The 17,222-nt window shown below is 48.5% G+C and overlaps 1 protein-coding gene across 1 annotated transcript in view; it reads right to left on the bottom strand.

The window, feature by feature from the left end:
* The window catches only part of FAM178B (family with sequence similarity 178 member B), a 94,506-nt gene that overhangs the window by 45,269 nt on the left and 32,015 nt on the right, over window positions 1-17,222 (bottom strand). Inside the window, exon 8 of the mRNA XM_015570025.1 lies at window positions 2,188-2,302. Coding sequence (XP_015425511.1) covers window positions 2,188-2,302 — 115 coding nt within the window. The remainder of the gene's footprint in view (window positions 1-2,187; window positions 2,303-17,222) is intronic.

The following is a 17,222-nucleotide window of genomic DNA, read 5'->3' as shown; positions in this document are numbered from 1 at the left end:
GGCTCTGGTGGTGCCTCGGCCTGGTCTGAGGACCACTTGGCTCTGCCTGTCTCCTGCACAGGCTGACTGCACCTGGTAAGGCCGAAGTCTGTGTGCTGGGTCTGTTCACAGTATCTGAGGGGACACATTTAAAGGGCCACAGTTCCAGGCCCACCCGCCCGCCTCCCGTGGCCTCCAAGCACAGTGGTTTATCCTGAAGCATCTGCGGCAGGACGCCACGGAAGGGAGGGGGAGGGCAGTGGCTCTGCGAGGGTAGAGTGATGAGTGCTTATGTCTCCAGCCAGGCTCTCTGAGCCCCACAGCACCCCTACTTCCGATGCGCATTTGTTTCCTGAGTGTCATTCCCTCCTGACCCACCCTAGGGGGTGGTGTGATGGCAGCTCTGGGCTGGGAAGAGGCTGATCCCTCTGGCTCAAGCTCAGGGGAGTGGGGGCGGAGCTGCAGGCAGGCACACGCGGGGCAGTCACGGCAAGCCAGTGTGGTTTGGTTGGCAGATGATTACTAGTCGCCATTGTGGAAGAAATTCTTTAGAGAGCGTGGGCCTTCTCCGCAGATGGGCATTGGTCCCAGCACCTTCTGGGACCAGGGAGTCTGCAGGAGGGGGCTCCCATGTAACCACCCACTCAGGGTTCTAAATACTCTGTTGTATCTCAAACCAACTTCTGAAAGAATTATCCAGAAAGAGGTTAGATGGGCCATAACCTGTAGAACAAGCTCATAGCGTGTACGGCTTTCACAGCCCAGGTCTCCTCACTGTCCATCCAACTGATGGGTATTGTATGGCTTTGTTCCTAGAGGGCAGGGACCATGCTCATGCAAATGAGCATCACCCAGCCCAGTGCACAAAGGGCACACCCGCACACAAATGGAGCATCGTGGATGTCACCGAGCAACAGTGCCCTGCTGGCCACGAGGGTGGGAGCCACGCGGAGGCCTGCAGATGGACTGAAGAGACTGGGGCATGTCTTGGGAGAGTCGGGGCAGCGAGGGCTCTGCATCAGGAAGGAGCAGAAGAGATGCCAACCAAACCAGCAAGACGCATGGGCCTGGTTCTTTCTGTGCCGCCAGGTCTGGGAGCCTGGCAGTTCATGCATTAGGTTCTCGGGTACTCGTGTGGGGTTGTCGTGTAATTCCCTCAGACTCGGCTTCCCCGAGCTTAAGAACTTTTAAAAAAATGTATTTTTATTGATTTCAGACAGGAGAGGAGAGGGAGAGAGAAACATCGATGAGAGAATCATCGATTGGCTGCCTCCTGCACATGCCACACAGGGGATCAAGCCCACAACCTGGGCATGTGTCCTGACCGGGAATGAAACTGTGACCTCCTGGTTCATAGGCTGATGCTCAACTTTTTATATAAAAAGCCAGAAGAAATCTTTCTTTTTCTAGCTTATAAATGCTCACTGAGCTGAGGATTGTGGCAAGCCGGCACGGCCATGGCATACTCAGCCCCACGTTGGGCGCCACTTATGCCACACCAGCACAGCCCAGGGTGAACCTGAGTGCGGGTGGTGAAGGATTTAGAAAAGACAGACAAGAAAATAAAAGCTGGGTCTCAGTGGGACGCTGTCCTCTCTGATGGAGAGCTAGCGACAGCGCCTGCAAGCCAAATCTTTATTTTATAGCCAGAGGCCACGAGGCAAAGTAAAGGTGTGGTCAAGATGTTTACAACATTCTCATGGGTTTCGATCCTACTCATTTACATGCACCTGAACTCTATCAAGACCACATCACTCAGGCACCTGGGGCCACGTGTTCAGACCACAGGTTCAAGCTTACAACTATAGCTGTTGGCTATAATTGTGCTGGGAGGGCTCTGCCCTCCAGGCTGGGACTTGCACGTGGCAATGAGAAGACTGTGCCTTCTCATTAGTCCGAGGCTTGAACCTGTCCAAACACTGTAGCCGCTCTCCACAGAGGGTCATTCTACAAATAATGAAATTGATAGCTTTGTGCAATGAATGGCTAGTTGTGTTACATTTATAGAACAGTATATACTTTAAATTAATATTTCCCAGCCTGAATATATTTTTAGAAGAACCCTTCTTTGTAGGGGTACTACTTTGTTTTGTTTCTTAATGTTAGTACTGAGGAAAAACCTGGTCCTACGCAACGGATACATTTTGATGGGTCTGAACTGAGTCCCGTACCTGGTGAGGGAGGGCGTGGGAAAGGGGCTGCACTCACCTCCTGCCATGCGGAGAGGGCCCCTGCGGGCACAGAGCAGGGATGTGGGTGCCCAGGCTGCAGACCACCTCCATGACCTCTTGCGTTGAGGGGCACCACATGCGCACATCCTCATCTGTCAGGCCAGAGGGAGGCAAGGGTTAGAGCAGGCGGAGGAAGACAGGGCACACACCCTTGCAGGAGGGGGGGCTGTGGAGACCAGCCTGGCCGGAGGGGACCAGCTTCTGCACCATGTGGCACAGGCACCCCCTGCAGAAATACGCACCCGTGGTTCTCAGACACTCATTGGGGCTCTGGGAACCTGGACCTTCATTCTCTGACCTTCAAGCCATGGACCACCTGACCATCTCTGGCAGGCAGTCCGCAGGGCACTAAGCTGCTCAGAGTGGAGCCAAACGGCGAGCCCTCAAAATGGCAGAAAACGCCCGTCTCAGCACCCCGCTCTGCCACACAGGGCCCTGGCCCTGGCCACCGGGTTTCCCAGGCCCCCATCCCTGCCGGTGTCCTCAGCAAGCACAGGCTGTGAGCACCATCTTCTCTTGACCAGTTTAGAAAACACGAGTGATAATCTGGCCCCATCCACAAAGGGGAAACCTTACATACTCAGTGTTAGACTCCCAGGGCAAGGACGATGGGCCAGATACAGAGGGTCACCAGGCAGAAAGCCCCGATGCCTAGCAAAGGGCAAACTGGAAAAGAAGACCCTCGCCCCAGGGTAACCTGTCCTCCCCTAGCATATCGTTCACTGGTCGTGCGGTCTGGGCCCAGATCTTTCAGATCGCTGGTCAGGCGGTTCGGACCCCTGACCTTTTCCTCCCTAAAGATAACATCTAGGCCTCAGTTGTATTTTATTTTTTAAATATATTTTTAATGATTTTAGAGAGGAGGGAGAGGGAGAGATAGAAATAACAATGAGAATCATTGATCGGCTGCCTCCTGCACGCCCTCTACTGGGGACAGAGCCTGCAACCTGGGCATGTGCCCTTGACGGAATCGAACTTGGGACCTTCAGTCCTTAGGCCGACGCTCTATCCACTGAGCCAACCGGCCAGGGCTCAGTTGTATTTTAGCTCCAAGCCTAGAAAAGCAGCAAGGCACTCAGGACACTGAGCCCCACAGAGCTGAGCCAGATGCGAGCCCTGCCCCAGAGGCCTCAAAACCGCAGAAAACACCCGTCTCAGCGCTGTGGCTGCCTCAGGACCAGCTGCAGTGACTAATGACCCCGGCCCTGGCACTGACCCATCCATCAGTGGAGACCACGACCCTGAAAGAACACAGCTGGAAAGCTGATGGATATTCTATGAGACACTCCGCGAGACCTCCCTGAGACAAATACACTCAGGACAAAGGACCCAGCATCCGCTCTCCCTCCAAGGAGCATGCCCATGCCCTTCCCCCACAGGCACGAGTCCCCCAGCCTCTAAGGGGCCCCACGAGACTCGCAACCAGGGGAGCAATGGGCAGTGGCAGCTCGTCCCAGGCTTACCCCCTAACCTGTCTCCAAGGCCCCCTTTTCTCTGTGCAGCCCTTCCCTTTGGATAGTCCACCCCCCATCTCCGTCCCTTAAATAAATTCAATTTTCTTTCATCACTGTCTGAGATGGCTATTTTTCCTGACTCTAACCTTTCACTCAGGGCTTTTGCTTTTGTCAGACTATTTAAGGACATTTTCAGGAACAGGAGAACGGGAAAATAAAAACAAGGCCAAGCATGTTTCCTAAAGATGAAATGCTACAACGTCCTCTCTGCACATGACATGCCCCCATGCCCATCAAGACGCAATGGAGGGAGAGGAAGGAAGGAAGGAAGGAATGAAGGGAGGAAAGAAAGAAGGAAGGCCCTCCTAAACCAATCTGACGAAGTAGTGCACGGCTAAGAGGACAACTGACACCAAGTCACAAAATAAGCCGGCAGTGTCAGAACACAAATGCAGAATTTGACAATGAATGAGGTGTCGGATCAGGAACCTGGAGGAGGGCCCTAGCCGATCTGGCTCAGTGGATAGAGCGTGGTCCTGCGGGCCAAAGGGTCCCAGGTTTGATTCCAGTCAAGGACACATACCTCGGTTGCAAGATCCTCGGTCAGGGCTCGTGCAGGAGGCAACCAATCGGTGTGTTTCTCTCAATCAGTATTTCTGTCTTTCCCTCTCTCTTTCACTCTCCCTAAAAATCAATGGAGAAATATCCTTGGGTGAGGATTAACCCCTCCCCAAAAAAGAAAAGAAAGAACCTGGAGGCGGGGCTGGGGCACTAGCAGGTATGCGCCAACCTTGCCGTCAGAGGGTGGATGCGCTCTCCTGAGGGCCACCTCCCTGCGCCCATGTGCGGGAACTGTGCCGGTGCTAAGGCTATAAAGGGGACCCTGTGAGAACTTGACCTCAGGGAGCCCGCAGTCTAGGACGGAGAGGAGCCAGGTGGACATATGAGTACAGGAGATGTTCACGCAGAAAACAAAGCAGGTGAAAAGTATGGCGCCTGCTCAGAGGAGCAGAATCAACTGTCCAGAGAAAGGAGGGCAAGGAACAGCACAGGCAACAGGAAAGGAAGCACACCGCTTGCAAAGCCACAGAAATGACAAAGACAGAGGAGCATGTCCAGAGACCAAGGCAAGTCACCAAGTGGCCTAAACTCATTGTGGAGCCGGCTATAGAGCCAGCAGCCAGCAGAGGGGCGGGCAGGGGGTCTGAGCCCCATCCAAGGACGTGGCTTCGGCCGCATCGGGTGTCTCTCTTCGGAAATGTATATGGGTCCAGGCTCACCCAACAAGTAATTAGACTCCTGGAGGAGGAAAAACTTTCCTTGTTTGTTTTTTCCCTCTCAGGCAGCTTAACAAGAGAGCGTAATGATAGCCCTTGTCTGCTTCACAACCAGCTGGGAAGAATGAAGTCTGCAAAACACAATGCGACTCCGCTGGAGAGAGAGCTGTTTACCGGGCCCTTGGGGACGTGCTCGTACGTGCACGCATGTGTGGGCGGCGATGAACTTTCCAGGGAGGGGAAGGCGCGTATGGAAAGAGAATCAAGCTAGGGCGAGGCCCTGGGAGGCCCAGCTGGGCCAGAACATCCTGCCAGGGTGTCAGACCCAAAGGGTACTGTGTGGGGCCTACACCCTTCCCACTGAGGCCCGCACAGGTGCTCTGGTGCTGGGGCGGGGAAACACCAGCCTCAAGCCTGGAGCCTGGCATTGTCCAGTAGTGACCCAGGCACAGGTGTCAGAAGCAGTTTCAGAGAACGGGCGCTGGGCTGCCTGGGGATAAATGTCATCACAGCCCCGGAAGTTGGCTAAGTGACAACAGGCACCAGAGAGCCCATAATTAACGCTGCCTGTAAGTAGGCCATGCGCTCAGCTTTTCCTGAGCGTGTCCCGGGTGAGGGTTTTTTGGAGAGCTGGCACAGAAGAAAACCCAGGCATGGAGCTACCAGCTCCATCTCCCTCAGTCTCCACGCCCACGGCAGTCATCCGAGGCGATCCCCGGGCCGGCCGTGCCTTCCTCCAGTGCCAACAGCTTGCACAGCTGGCTCTGTTTAGAGGTTGAGGGCCTGGAGGCGTCCCTGTTGGTGGCTCTCCTGGGATGGAACGGATGCGTCGAAGACAGGCAGGGCAAGAAAAGCATCAGGCCTAAACCAGTGACTTTTCCATCTGCGCCTCATGGCAGTGGCTTCACATAACCCCACTTTGTCCAGGCCCTGTGTGCGTGGGACGGGGAACCACACAGCCCAGGACCCGGAGGAGGGCTCCACCGCCTCAGCCTTCATGGGGGCTGCTCCCAAACACCATCGCTGCCAATCATCAGACCGAGCCCCAATCCAGAGTGTGGGCTTAAAACCCATCCTGCCTGCCCTCCCAACTCTAATTCCTTAGCTTCCCTCAGCACTTTCCTAGTCAAATTTAAACTCATTTCAACGTCACTGATTCCGCCTTTGTCATTTAAAGTCTTGTTCACTCAACAAACAGTAAGTGAACACTGAATGCTGGGGTCCAGCAATGTAGGAGAGACAGACACACGTGCGTGTGTGTGTGTGTGTCCTGGTCTCTTGGAACTGATGAGTGGGTAGGGAAATAGTGCATGTGACAAGTCGACAAATAAATATATAAATGATGGCAGGTAGGTGGCGGGCCTGGGAGAAAGGTGGCCAGGGTGACAGCGATGTCACAGACAGAAGAAAGCCACAGGGACCTGAGACCAGAGTGCAGCTCCTCCCAGCAGAGCCCGGGTGCTGGGGGTGCGAGGCCCGGGGTGGGGCCTGCTGCCCTCCAGATGCTGGGGTGTGCAAGGCTGAGTGTGGAGGCCTGCTGCCCTGCACACGTTGGGGGTGTGAGGCCCAGGGTGGGGCCCTGCTGCCCTGCAGACTGGGGCAAGGACGCAGGGCAAAGGAGCAGGCTAGTCATGTGGGGAGGGAATGATGTTACCAAAGGGACCCATTATGCCTATCAAGTCCATATTTTAAAAATGCACTCATTTCATGGCACAACTACAGGGTGAGGCCCCATGCACGGGGGATGGGGGGGTGTCTCCCATCAGCAGCCTTAATGGGGTGCTGGTTCCTAAAGGAAGCACGGTGCCCACCCATTGTTGGGGAGAGCCATGTTTTCCCAACACTCATGGTGCCTCTCACAGCAGAAAGCTGGCCTAGCAGGACCTTGACAAGCCATGATCCACTCTGTTCTCACCCCCACTGGCTCCTTCTCCGGACCTGCTCTACCCACCTTCTTCCAGAACCTTCTTTTTGCTTGACGCTGTGCAACCGCCCATGGGCCTCTTCACTCTCCTTTTCTCCCCACTCCCTGAGACCAGACCCCCCTTTGGTGCCGCCACAGCCTCTCTGCCTGCCTTGTGTAGCCCAGCCTGCATGCAGCCCCATCTACAGCCCTCCACCCACCACACACAGCCTCTGTCAGCCCTGGCCTGTTTATTCATGGGGCCTCGGGTGTGCACAGGGTAGGTGATGCCGTCCTCACGCCACCTCTCTTCTGCCTCTGTAACTCACACTACCGCCTGGTGTCACCTAACACAGCGGAGCACTCCAGGCTCTGCTGTGTGGGACAGACCTGCATTGTGCCAAACCACTGAACCACTCGTGTTGGCTAGAATTAGGTTCAGGTGCAAATAACAGAGACCACAGACAAAACAAAGAACCTGCCTGGTTTTAAATAAGCTAGATTTTAATTCTCTTTGATAAAAAGGAAGCCTGGAGGCAAGTGGGCTGCAGGGACCTGACTGACCTGTAGGGCGCTGGGTGCCCACCTCCTGCTGTGCCATTCTCAGCATGTGCCTCTCCTTCTCAGGGCCGCCTCGTGGTCCAAGATGGCTGCGAGAGGCCCGGCTATCACGTCCCAGGCCCAGGCAACCACTTCCTCACTTTGCCACCTCAGTGTGTATGCTTGGGTTGTTGTTAAGGATGCAGGGCCCCTCAGGGTGACCTGGGAAAGCGGTGGCAGATCACCATCCCAAGTTTAGAAAGCAAGAGTTTGAGAGGAATTTAGACACAAGCAAAGGGCTCCCCAGTGAGTCCCTGAACGCATGGGCCGCCATGTTCTCTCTCATTTTGATTTCTGAACCTGAGACATTGGAATATTCCAGATCTCTGGAACAAAAGGAGACAGAAGACACCGAACACAGGCAAGGACTTGATGCAACAGGCATTTCATTCTTTGCCGGGGGGAATGCCAAACGGTACAGCACTTTTGAACACAGTCTGGCAGTTTCTTACAAAACCAACCATATGATCCCACAATCATGCTCCCTGGTATTTTCCCCAAATGAGAAAACGCCTGCCCACACAAAAAGCTGCACATGAATGTTTATAGCAACTTTATTCGTAACTGTCAAAACTTGGAAGCAACCAAGATGTCCTCAGTAGGTGATGGATGAACAGTGGTTCACACAGACAGTGGAGTGTTCGTGGCCGACGAAACAAAGAAACAAGCTATCAGGCCATTAACAGACACGGGAAGCCTCTGGCGCATATTATTAGTGAAAAGGCCTCTGAAAGGCTAAGAGTATGAGTCCAACTGCATGACACCTGGAAAAGGCAACCACAGAGACAGGACAGAGCAGTGGTTGCAGGGGCCGGGGTGCAGGAGGAGGAGTGGCAGGTGGGGCACGGGGTTCTTAGGGCAGTGAAACTGTTCTGTGTGAGACTCCAATGGCGAGAGATGTCACCACATTTATTAAAACCCACAGAACATGCAGCACAAAGAGTGAACTCTAATCCAAAGAACCAGCTTCAGTTAGTAACCTTTTATGTATGGCTCATCAATCCTAATAGAGATACCACACTCATGCGAGATGTGACTAACAGAAGAAACTGTGTGTGTGTGTGTGTGTGTGTGTGTGTGTGTGTGAGAGAGAGAGAGAGAGAGAGAGAGAGAGAGAGGAGTGGGGGAGAGGGAGAGAAAATGGGAACTCTCTGTACTTTCCCACTCATTTTTCTGAAACACTAAAACTGCACTGAAATTTAACAACAACAACAAAGAATTTTTTTAAAAAGAAAAGAAACAGAATCTGCACACCCAGCACCGGGCAACGGCCCGGCCTCTCAGGCGGGCACGTGTGGGGACCGCGTGTGCTCTGCTCTGGACAAGGACACAGCGGGAGCACGTGGTGGGTCCCGGACTATCTGCACATTTGGAGTCACTTTGGGTGCAGCTTCAGAAATGGCTCCATCTGTGTCCCACCAGTGACTGCCGTTAAGTAGTCTGGGGTGTGGCTGGGGCTTTGGAATTTTTGAAAATTCCCAAGTGGTTCTGATGCACAGCCAAGCTGGGAATGCTGAGCTCAGGAAAGCGCGGCCCCCCGGGCTCCCTCTCGCCCTCCTGTCCTGCTCCTGCTCCTGCAGTGGAAAGTGGTGGGTGGGGTGAGGTGGGGGAATGAAGGGAAGGCAGTGGCCAAGGGGTTCTCAGCCCCTGCTGTTTTCTGGAATCGCCCAGGAGGTCTCAGAATGCCCAGGCCAGGTTGCCCTCCAGAGCCACCTCTCGGGCAGGGCTCGTGCCTCCTGCTTTGTGAGGCTCAGCAACAGCCAAACGCTGCAGGGGCTGAGGCCAGACAGCATGTCCGGGGCTTGGCTGCACAGACAGCTCCATAGCCCACTGACGGATGGGGCTCAGAGGAGCTGATGGGAAAGGATGCTGAGGTCCACTGTGGGCAATGCACCTGCTGCCTGAGACTCATCCTCTCCTTCCACGGGCACTACCCGATCCTCCTGTGTACCTGGCTCACGCAGCTGCACGAACTCCAAAGAAGGTTAAACAAAAACAAGCAAAGAGTGGCCCCTGTGCTCAGGAGCTCACAGCCTGGCAGAGAACATGAATCAAAGAATTCACCATGAACTGTGACCAGAGCCACAAAGGGTGGAAAAGGAGTGTGAGAGTAGAGAGAAGGGGGACAAGACACGGGGTACAGGGCAGAGTGCCACAGAGGTGAGCCAGAGGAGGAGATGACTTTGAGAAGGCAAATGCAGGCAGCTGTGGGGAGGAGCAGGTGTGCAGCTAGGCAGGGGACTGGCACGTGCAAAGGCCCTGTGGCAGGAAGGAAGATGGGAGGAAAAGAAGGCCTGCAAGGCTGGAGAACTGAGACCAAGAGAGAATATGAAAAAGTGAGCCAGACCAGGGTTGGGTCAGCCACGCAGGAGACTATGTACTTTCCCATTCATTTTTCTGAAAAAAAGCGTCACCCAAAAAGTGTGCAGCTCGGGCTTCCCAGCCCTGATTATCTGCAAAATGGGAAAATAGTTCCATCTACTGTTGGACTGTCCTGATGACTAAATGAGATAGGCAAAGCCCTGGGCTCAGTGCCTGCCACAGCTCTCTAGGAACGTTAGCTATTATTTTCAATGAAACGACCTTTATTATCACAACTGACAAAGTTACATTTAAAAAATGAGGATCAATTATGAAGTCGAATTACTGTTATCCTTGCTTTGCAACTGGAGACTTTAAAGGGGTGGAGCTAAGCAAAGGACGGCTCCAGGAGATCTGCGGGATGGGCTCTCCTAATGTCCCCCGTGCTTTCCTGCCCGTCTGGGTCTACACAACCTGCTCGCAGTACCAGTGAGGGGTTAACAGTGCAGCTGGCAGACCTGGGTCCCAGCCACCTCTCTGGGCCCAGGGAAGTTAGTGAGTGAAGGGGACCCACACGTGTCTGCTGCTACTGCTACTGCCACTGCCACTGCCACGGGAGATGTGGCCCACTAACAAAGCGTGGGGCTGGGGGCGCTGTGTCCGCTGGGAGCTCCAGGAGGCCATGGATGGACTGCGTCCTGCCACACAGCACCCGCAGAGGCTGTCCTGCCCGTGAGAGGCAGACCAGGCGAGGTGTGGAGCTCCTAATGAGACAGCGAAGGGCAGAAAGTGTCCACCAGATGTGTAGACAAAAGGATTTCTGATGCTTAAAAGCCCTCTGAGAAAACAAAAAGAAAAACCCAACCCAACTATCTGGGACAGAAATGGCAAAAGCAGACCTATAGACATTAAGAAAAGGGACGGACAGTAGCTAGAGTTCCTTCGGTTTATTGAGTGACATCTCATTCATAAAAAACACGCTTGTTCCGAAAACAGCTGTCATGTTTGGTGCCCATTGTGCACCAGGTGCTTCCCATCTGTCACTGCTGCCGACACCGGGACAGCCCGAGGGCTCGCAGCTGGCCACCTGGTGACTACACCCAGTCTGACTGCGGAGCACCGCCTTGTCCGACGCTGCCCTGTATGCCACGGGGTTCCCCAAAGGGGTGCCTGCTGTCTCTACTCCACCCACCCCATCCTATGCTCTATCACCATTCATGCATCCCGTGTCCCCAAGATCCGTCTCTGCTTGAAATTTCCAACGTGTCAGCCTAAGTTCCAAAGAATGCTGGTGCTGGTCTCCAAACTTTCTGATGTGCAGGTCCACCATTAAAAATCTCAATTTCTATCTCCAACAATTACACATTTGTAAATTACGTAAATGTACCATGATGCTTACATATGTCCATTATATAACTTGGAAAACTTGAAAAAGATTAGTTACTATGAGCTAAGTTTCCACCTCAAGAAACTGGGGGGGTGGAGGGGAGAGCAAATCAAACTCTAAACAAGCAGAAGGAAGGAAATAATAAAGTTAAGCGCAGAAATCAGAAAACAGAAACACTGTAAGGGAAATTAATGAAGCCCAAAGCTGGTTCTTTGAGAAGATCGACAAAGTTGATAAACCTGTAATGTGACTGATCAGAAAGAGAAATTCCCAAATCGGAATGAGAAAATGACCACCATCACTGGCCCAACAGATGTTAAAAGGATAATAAGGGAATATTATGAAAAATCTATACCAACAAACTCGACAACTTAGATGCGAGGAACACAAACTAGATGTAGGTAACATAAACAGCCACATAGCCATTATAAAAATCAGATTTGTAGTTAAAAATCTTCCCACAAAGGAAACTTAAAGCCCAGATGGCCTCACTGGCTATATTTACTAAACATTTAAGGAAGAAATAATACCAGTTCTGCACAAACTCTTCCAGAAAATTGAAAAAGGGAATACTTCTCAACACATTCTATGAAGTCTGCATTCCCTGATGCTAACACCAGAAGGAGAAAACTACAGACTAATATCCTCATGAACATAACGGAAGGGATCTTAACAAAAATTTAGCAAATTGAATCCAACAATACATAGAAAGTTAATACATCACGACCAAGTAGGAGTGACTCCAGAATGCAAGGGTAATGCATTCAAAAATCAATGTAATTCACCACATTGAGAGACTAAATAAGAAAAACCATATAAGCATTTTAAAATCCAACGTCTTGAAAAATATCCAAAGAATGTACTGGCCAGGGTCATTTTATTTTATTATACTCTCCCCTCCTACACAAATACTACAGAAGCTGCTAGAGAATGGAATGGGTAGGTGAGAATGAACAACATTGTCCTGGAAGCTAATTCCTGGCAAAAATTCTCAGCAAAGTAGGAGTTTATTAAGATTGTAGTTCAGAAGGTCAATATACAGAAATCAACTGTATATCAGTACACTGGCAAGGAACAATCCAAAAATAAAATTTTAAAAAATTCCATTTACAAGACCTTCTAAAAGAATAAAATGCTTAGGAATAAATTTAGCAAAAGAAATGCAAGGCTTGTATACTGAAATGCTGAAAGAAACTAAAGAAATCTAAGGACATGGAAAGACATCCTGTGTTCATGAACTGGAAGACAATATTGCTAAGATGTCAATTTGTCCCAAATTGATCTATTGGTTCAGTACAATCCCAATAAAAAGTCAAGGAGGATTTTTTTTTTGGTGGAAAATGACAAGTTCATTCTAAAATTTATAAAAGACCTAGAAGAGCTAAAACAACTTTCAAAAAGAAAAACAAAGTTGAAGTACTTAAGCTACCGGATTTCCACACGTATAAAGCTACAGTAATGAAGATAGTGCAGGTAAACTTAGACATATAAATCAATGAAACAGAATAGAGTCCAAAAATAGACCCACACATATTTGATCAATTAATTTCTGACAAAGGTACCAAGGTAGTTCAATGCAGAAAGGATAATCTTCCAACAAGCGGTGCTGGACCAACTGGACAGCCATCTGTAAAGCAATTAATCTTACTTTATACCATAAATAAGAACTTATGGTATAAACTCCAAATGGATCACTGACCTAAATGTAAGGCTGATTATAAGCTATAAATTTATTTTAATTATAAAAATTATAACTTAGAAAAATTGTAGAAGAAAACAGGAAAAAAATCTCAGTGACCCGGATTTCACAAATATGACAATAAAGACAGAAATTAAACAACATGAATAAATTGTACTTCATTAAAATAAGAAAATATGTTCTCCAAAAGACACTATCATCTAAATGAAAAGGAAAGTCACAGATTGGGAGAGAATACTTGCAAAACTTGTATCTTGCAAAGAACTGTAACTAGAATATATAAAGAACCCTCACAACTCAATAAGAAGATAACCCAACCCAGTAAGAAAATGGACACTTCACCAAAGATGGCAAATGAGGTCACACAAACATTATCTGTCTTTAGGAAAATGTGAAGTAAAATGCCAGTGGGCTACCACCACATGCCTATTAAGAGAGTGGTGGGAAGGACGTGGGGCGCTGGAACGCCCCTCCACTGCTGGTGGGAAGTGGTATGACCACTTTGGAAAAAAGTTTGGAAATGTCTTAAAAACGCAAACATACATCTCCCACATGGCCCAGCCTGTCCACTCTCTGACAGGTACTCCAAGGGGAAGGAAACAGGTGTCAGTGCATAAGCATGTTCACAACAGTGTTATTTCAATAGGTTCCAAACAGAAACAACCAAAATGCCTATGAACAGGTGACTGGATAAACAAACCTGTGTGGTAAATCTCCACACTGGAATACCACTCAGCTATAAGAAGGAATAAACTATCGGTGGACAACAACATGGATGAATTTCAAAGTAATGATGCTGAGGTAAAAAGCCAGACAAGAAAAAGAGAACCTACTGCCTGATTCCATTTATGTAAAATTCTAGAAAATGCAAACTAATCTGTAGTGACAGAAAGCAGGACAGTGGTTTCCTACAGACAAAAGGGGAGGAATTACAAAAGGCACAAGAACACTCTGGGAGCGATGGACATGTTTATTATCATGACCGTGGTGAGTTTTATTGTGTACAGGTTAACATATGTCAATTAAAACTCAATAAAACTTTTTAAAAATGGGCTAAAATGTACATATATACATTAATGTTTTCTTTTTGCAGCCTGGTGGCTCATGCCACTTCCAGGACTCCTCACTCTGCAGGCTCCTGAACATCCAGGAGAGAAGCGGAAACTCCTAGAAGAGTAACTCTCCACTTGGAGGTCATTTCGTTTTTAAAATATATATTTTTATTGATTTCAGAGAGGAAGGGAGAGGGAGAAAGAGAAACATCAATGATGATGTTCCTGCACGTACCACACTGGGGATCGAGCCCACAACCCGGGCATATGCCCTGACTGAGAATCGAACTGTGACCTCCAGGTTCACAGGTGGATGCTCAACCACTGAGCCACGCTGGCCAGGCTCTGGAGGTAATTTCAGATGACTGCTCAAGTGGCAAAAGATGTATGGTGTAAGTAAATCTGTAAGCATGAATACTTACATTATGTGGTTTGTGCATTCACTTTGTTCCTGGAAGTAATCACAAGGGATTGCTAATAATGAGTATTGGGGAGAGGAAGTAGCTATTGGGAGCAAGTCCAGAGGGAGCTTTCACTTTGCACCTTTCTCTAGTATTTAAATTTTCTGCACTTGGTACATGGAATACTTTAAAAATAACAACAGCCCAGCTGGTGTGGCTCTGTGTATGAGCATCAACCCAGGCACCAAGAGGTTGCCAATTTGATTCCTGGTCAGAGCACATGCCCAGGTTGTGGGCTCGATCCCTAGAGGGGGCTGTGCAGGAGGCAGCTGACAGATGTTGATGTTTCTCTCTCATCAATGTCTCTATCAGGCAACCAATTGATGTTTCTTTCTCTCTTTCCCTCTTCCTTCCTCTCTTTCTAAAATCAATAAAACACATATTTAAAAAATAACAAAGGTTACCTGGCCAGTGTGATTATGGTCATTTTTTGTTTGTTTTATTCTTTTTCCATGAAGCAGCCTTATAAATATTATCTGGGAGGGGGTAAGGAGGAAGGGAGAGGAGGAGGAAGGAGAATGAAAGCAGGCAACGACAGAAAAGAAAATTACCGACAAAACAGGGACATGTCAAAGACACTCCCAAAGCCCCAGGGAGCTCTGGGAATAAAGGGAAAAGCATGGTGACCAAATGAGGAAGAACAAAGTGGCCGAAAACACTACTGGTGAAAATAAAACTAATCTGTTTTGAGAGCTGAATTTCTCGCCCACTTAAAAAATACCCAAAGAATGTACTGGCTAGGATCATTGTATTTTATTATACTCTCCCCTCCCACACAAATACTGCAGGAGGGTAGGTAAGAATGAGCAACATTGTCCTGGACGCTAACAGAAGAGAACCTACACGTTTTATGCCTCTTCTGATGTGTTCTGACCTTGCTGACGGAGCTCCCTTCTCCAGGCATTGCTGCCTACTCAGGATGATGGGCAGGTTTACTGGCCAGTCCTACATTGTTAAAGAAACACCAGGTCATGTCTTTCAAGCAATTAATTGCACAAGAATATGTTTGTTTTCAAAACCAAATTCTGTCATAAAAAAAGAAACTACTAGAACTAATAAATGAGTTCAGCGAGTTTGCAGGATATAAGGTCAAGATACAAAAATGTGGTGTATTTCTACACTCTAGCAAGGAACAATCTGAAAAGAAAAAGAAGAAAACAATTCCATTTATAATAGCCTCAAAAGGGTTTTACAATACTTAGGAATAGATTTAACAAGAGAAGTATAAGACTTGTACACTGAAAACTACAAAATGTTGTTGAAAGAAATTAAAGATATCCCTTTCAAACTGCAGCGGGAAGGCCAGGGAGGGTTGGGGGGCAGGAGGGAGGGGGTAAGAGATCAACCAAAGGACTTGAATGCATGCATATAAGCATAACCAATGGACATAAGACACTGGGGGATAGGGGAGGCTAGGGGACTGTCAAGGGCCGGGGGAAAAAAAGGACACATATGTAATACCCTTTGTAATACTTTAAGCAATAAAAAAAAAATTAAAAAAAAAATTAAAGATATCCCAATATCCCATGTTCATGGATTGGAAGTCTCAATATTTTGTTGTTGTTAATCCTCCCCGAGGATATTTTTCCAATGATTTTTTTTTTTAGAAAGAGTGGAAGGGAGGAGGAAAGACAGAGAGAGGGAAACGTCGATGCGAGAGAGAGACATTGACTGGGGCCGGGATCGAGCCTGCGTGCCCTTGATGGGACACGAACCTGGGACCCCCTACTGAGGCAAACTGGCTAGGGCAAGAGTGAATATTATTACGACTGTCAATAATACCCAAAGTTATTTACAGATTCAACACAATCACTATCAAAACCCCAGCTTTTATTTTTGTAGAAGTTGACAAGCTAATCCTAAAATTCATACAGAAATATAAGGGGTCCAGATTAGACAAAACACTTTTGAAAAGGGCAAGTTGGAGGACTCACACTTCCCAATTTCAAAATTTATTTATTTTTTTTAAAATTAAATCTTTATTGTTCAGATTATTACATTGTTCCTCTTTTTTTCCCCCCATAACTCCTCTCCTCCCAGTTCCCGCCCCACCGTCCGCCCTCACTCCCCACCCACTGTCCTCATCCATAGGTGCACAATTTTTGTCCAGTCTCTTTCTGCATCTCCCACACCCCTTTACCCCCCAAGAATAGTCAGTCCATTCCCTTTCCATGTCCCTGATTCTATTATGATCACCAGATTATTTATTCACTTGATTCTTAGATTCACTTGTTGATAGATGCATGTTTGTTGTTCATAATTTGTATCTTTACCTTTTTCTTCTTCTTCCTCTTCTTAAAAAATACCCTTCAGCATTTCATATAATACTGGTTTGGTGTTGATAAACTCCTTTAGCTTTTTCTTATCTGTGAAGCTCTTTATCTGACCATCAATTCTAAATTATCGCTTTTCTGGGTAGAGGAATTTTGGTTGTAACATCTTGCTATTCATCACTTTGAATATTTCTTGCCACTCCCTCTGGCCTGAAAAGTTTCTGTTGAGAAGTCAGCTGACAGTCTCATGGGAGCTCCCTTGTAGGTAACTAACTGCTTTTTTCTTGCTGCTTTTAAGATTCTCTCTTTCTCTTTAACCCTTGCCATTTTAATTATGATGTGGCTTGGTGTGGGCCTCTTTGGGTTCCTTTTGTCTGGGATTCTCTGCACTTCCTGGACTTGTAAGTCTATTTGTTTCACCAGGTAGGTGAAAAAAGTTTTCTGTCACTATTTTTTCAAATATGTTTTCAATATCTTGCTCTCTCTCTTCTTCTGGCACCCCCAAAATGTTGGTACTTTTGAAGTTGTCTCAGAGGCTCCTTACACTATCTTCATATTTTTGGATCCTTTTTTCTTTTTCTTTTTACAGTTGGGTGTTTTTTGCT

Source organism: Myotis davidii, unplaced genomic scaffold (assembly GCF_000327345.1).
Source record: "Myotis davidii unplaced genomic scaffold, ASM32734v1 scaffold1065, whole genome shotgun sequence".
NCBI lineage: Eukaryota > Metazoa > Chordata > Mammalia > Chiroptera > Vespertilionidae > Myotis > Myotis davidii.
This window is presented reverse-complemented; position numbering and strand designations above follow the sequence as displayed.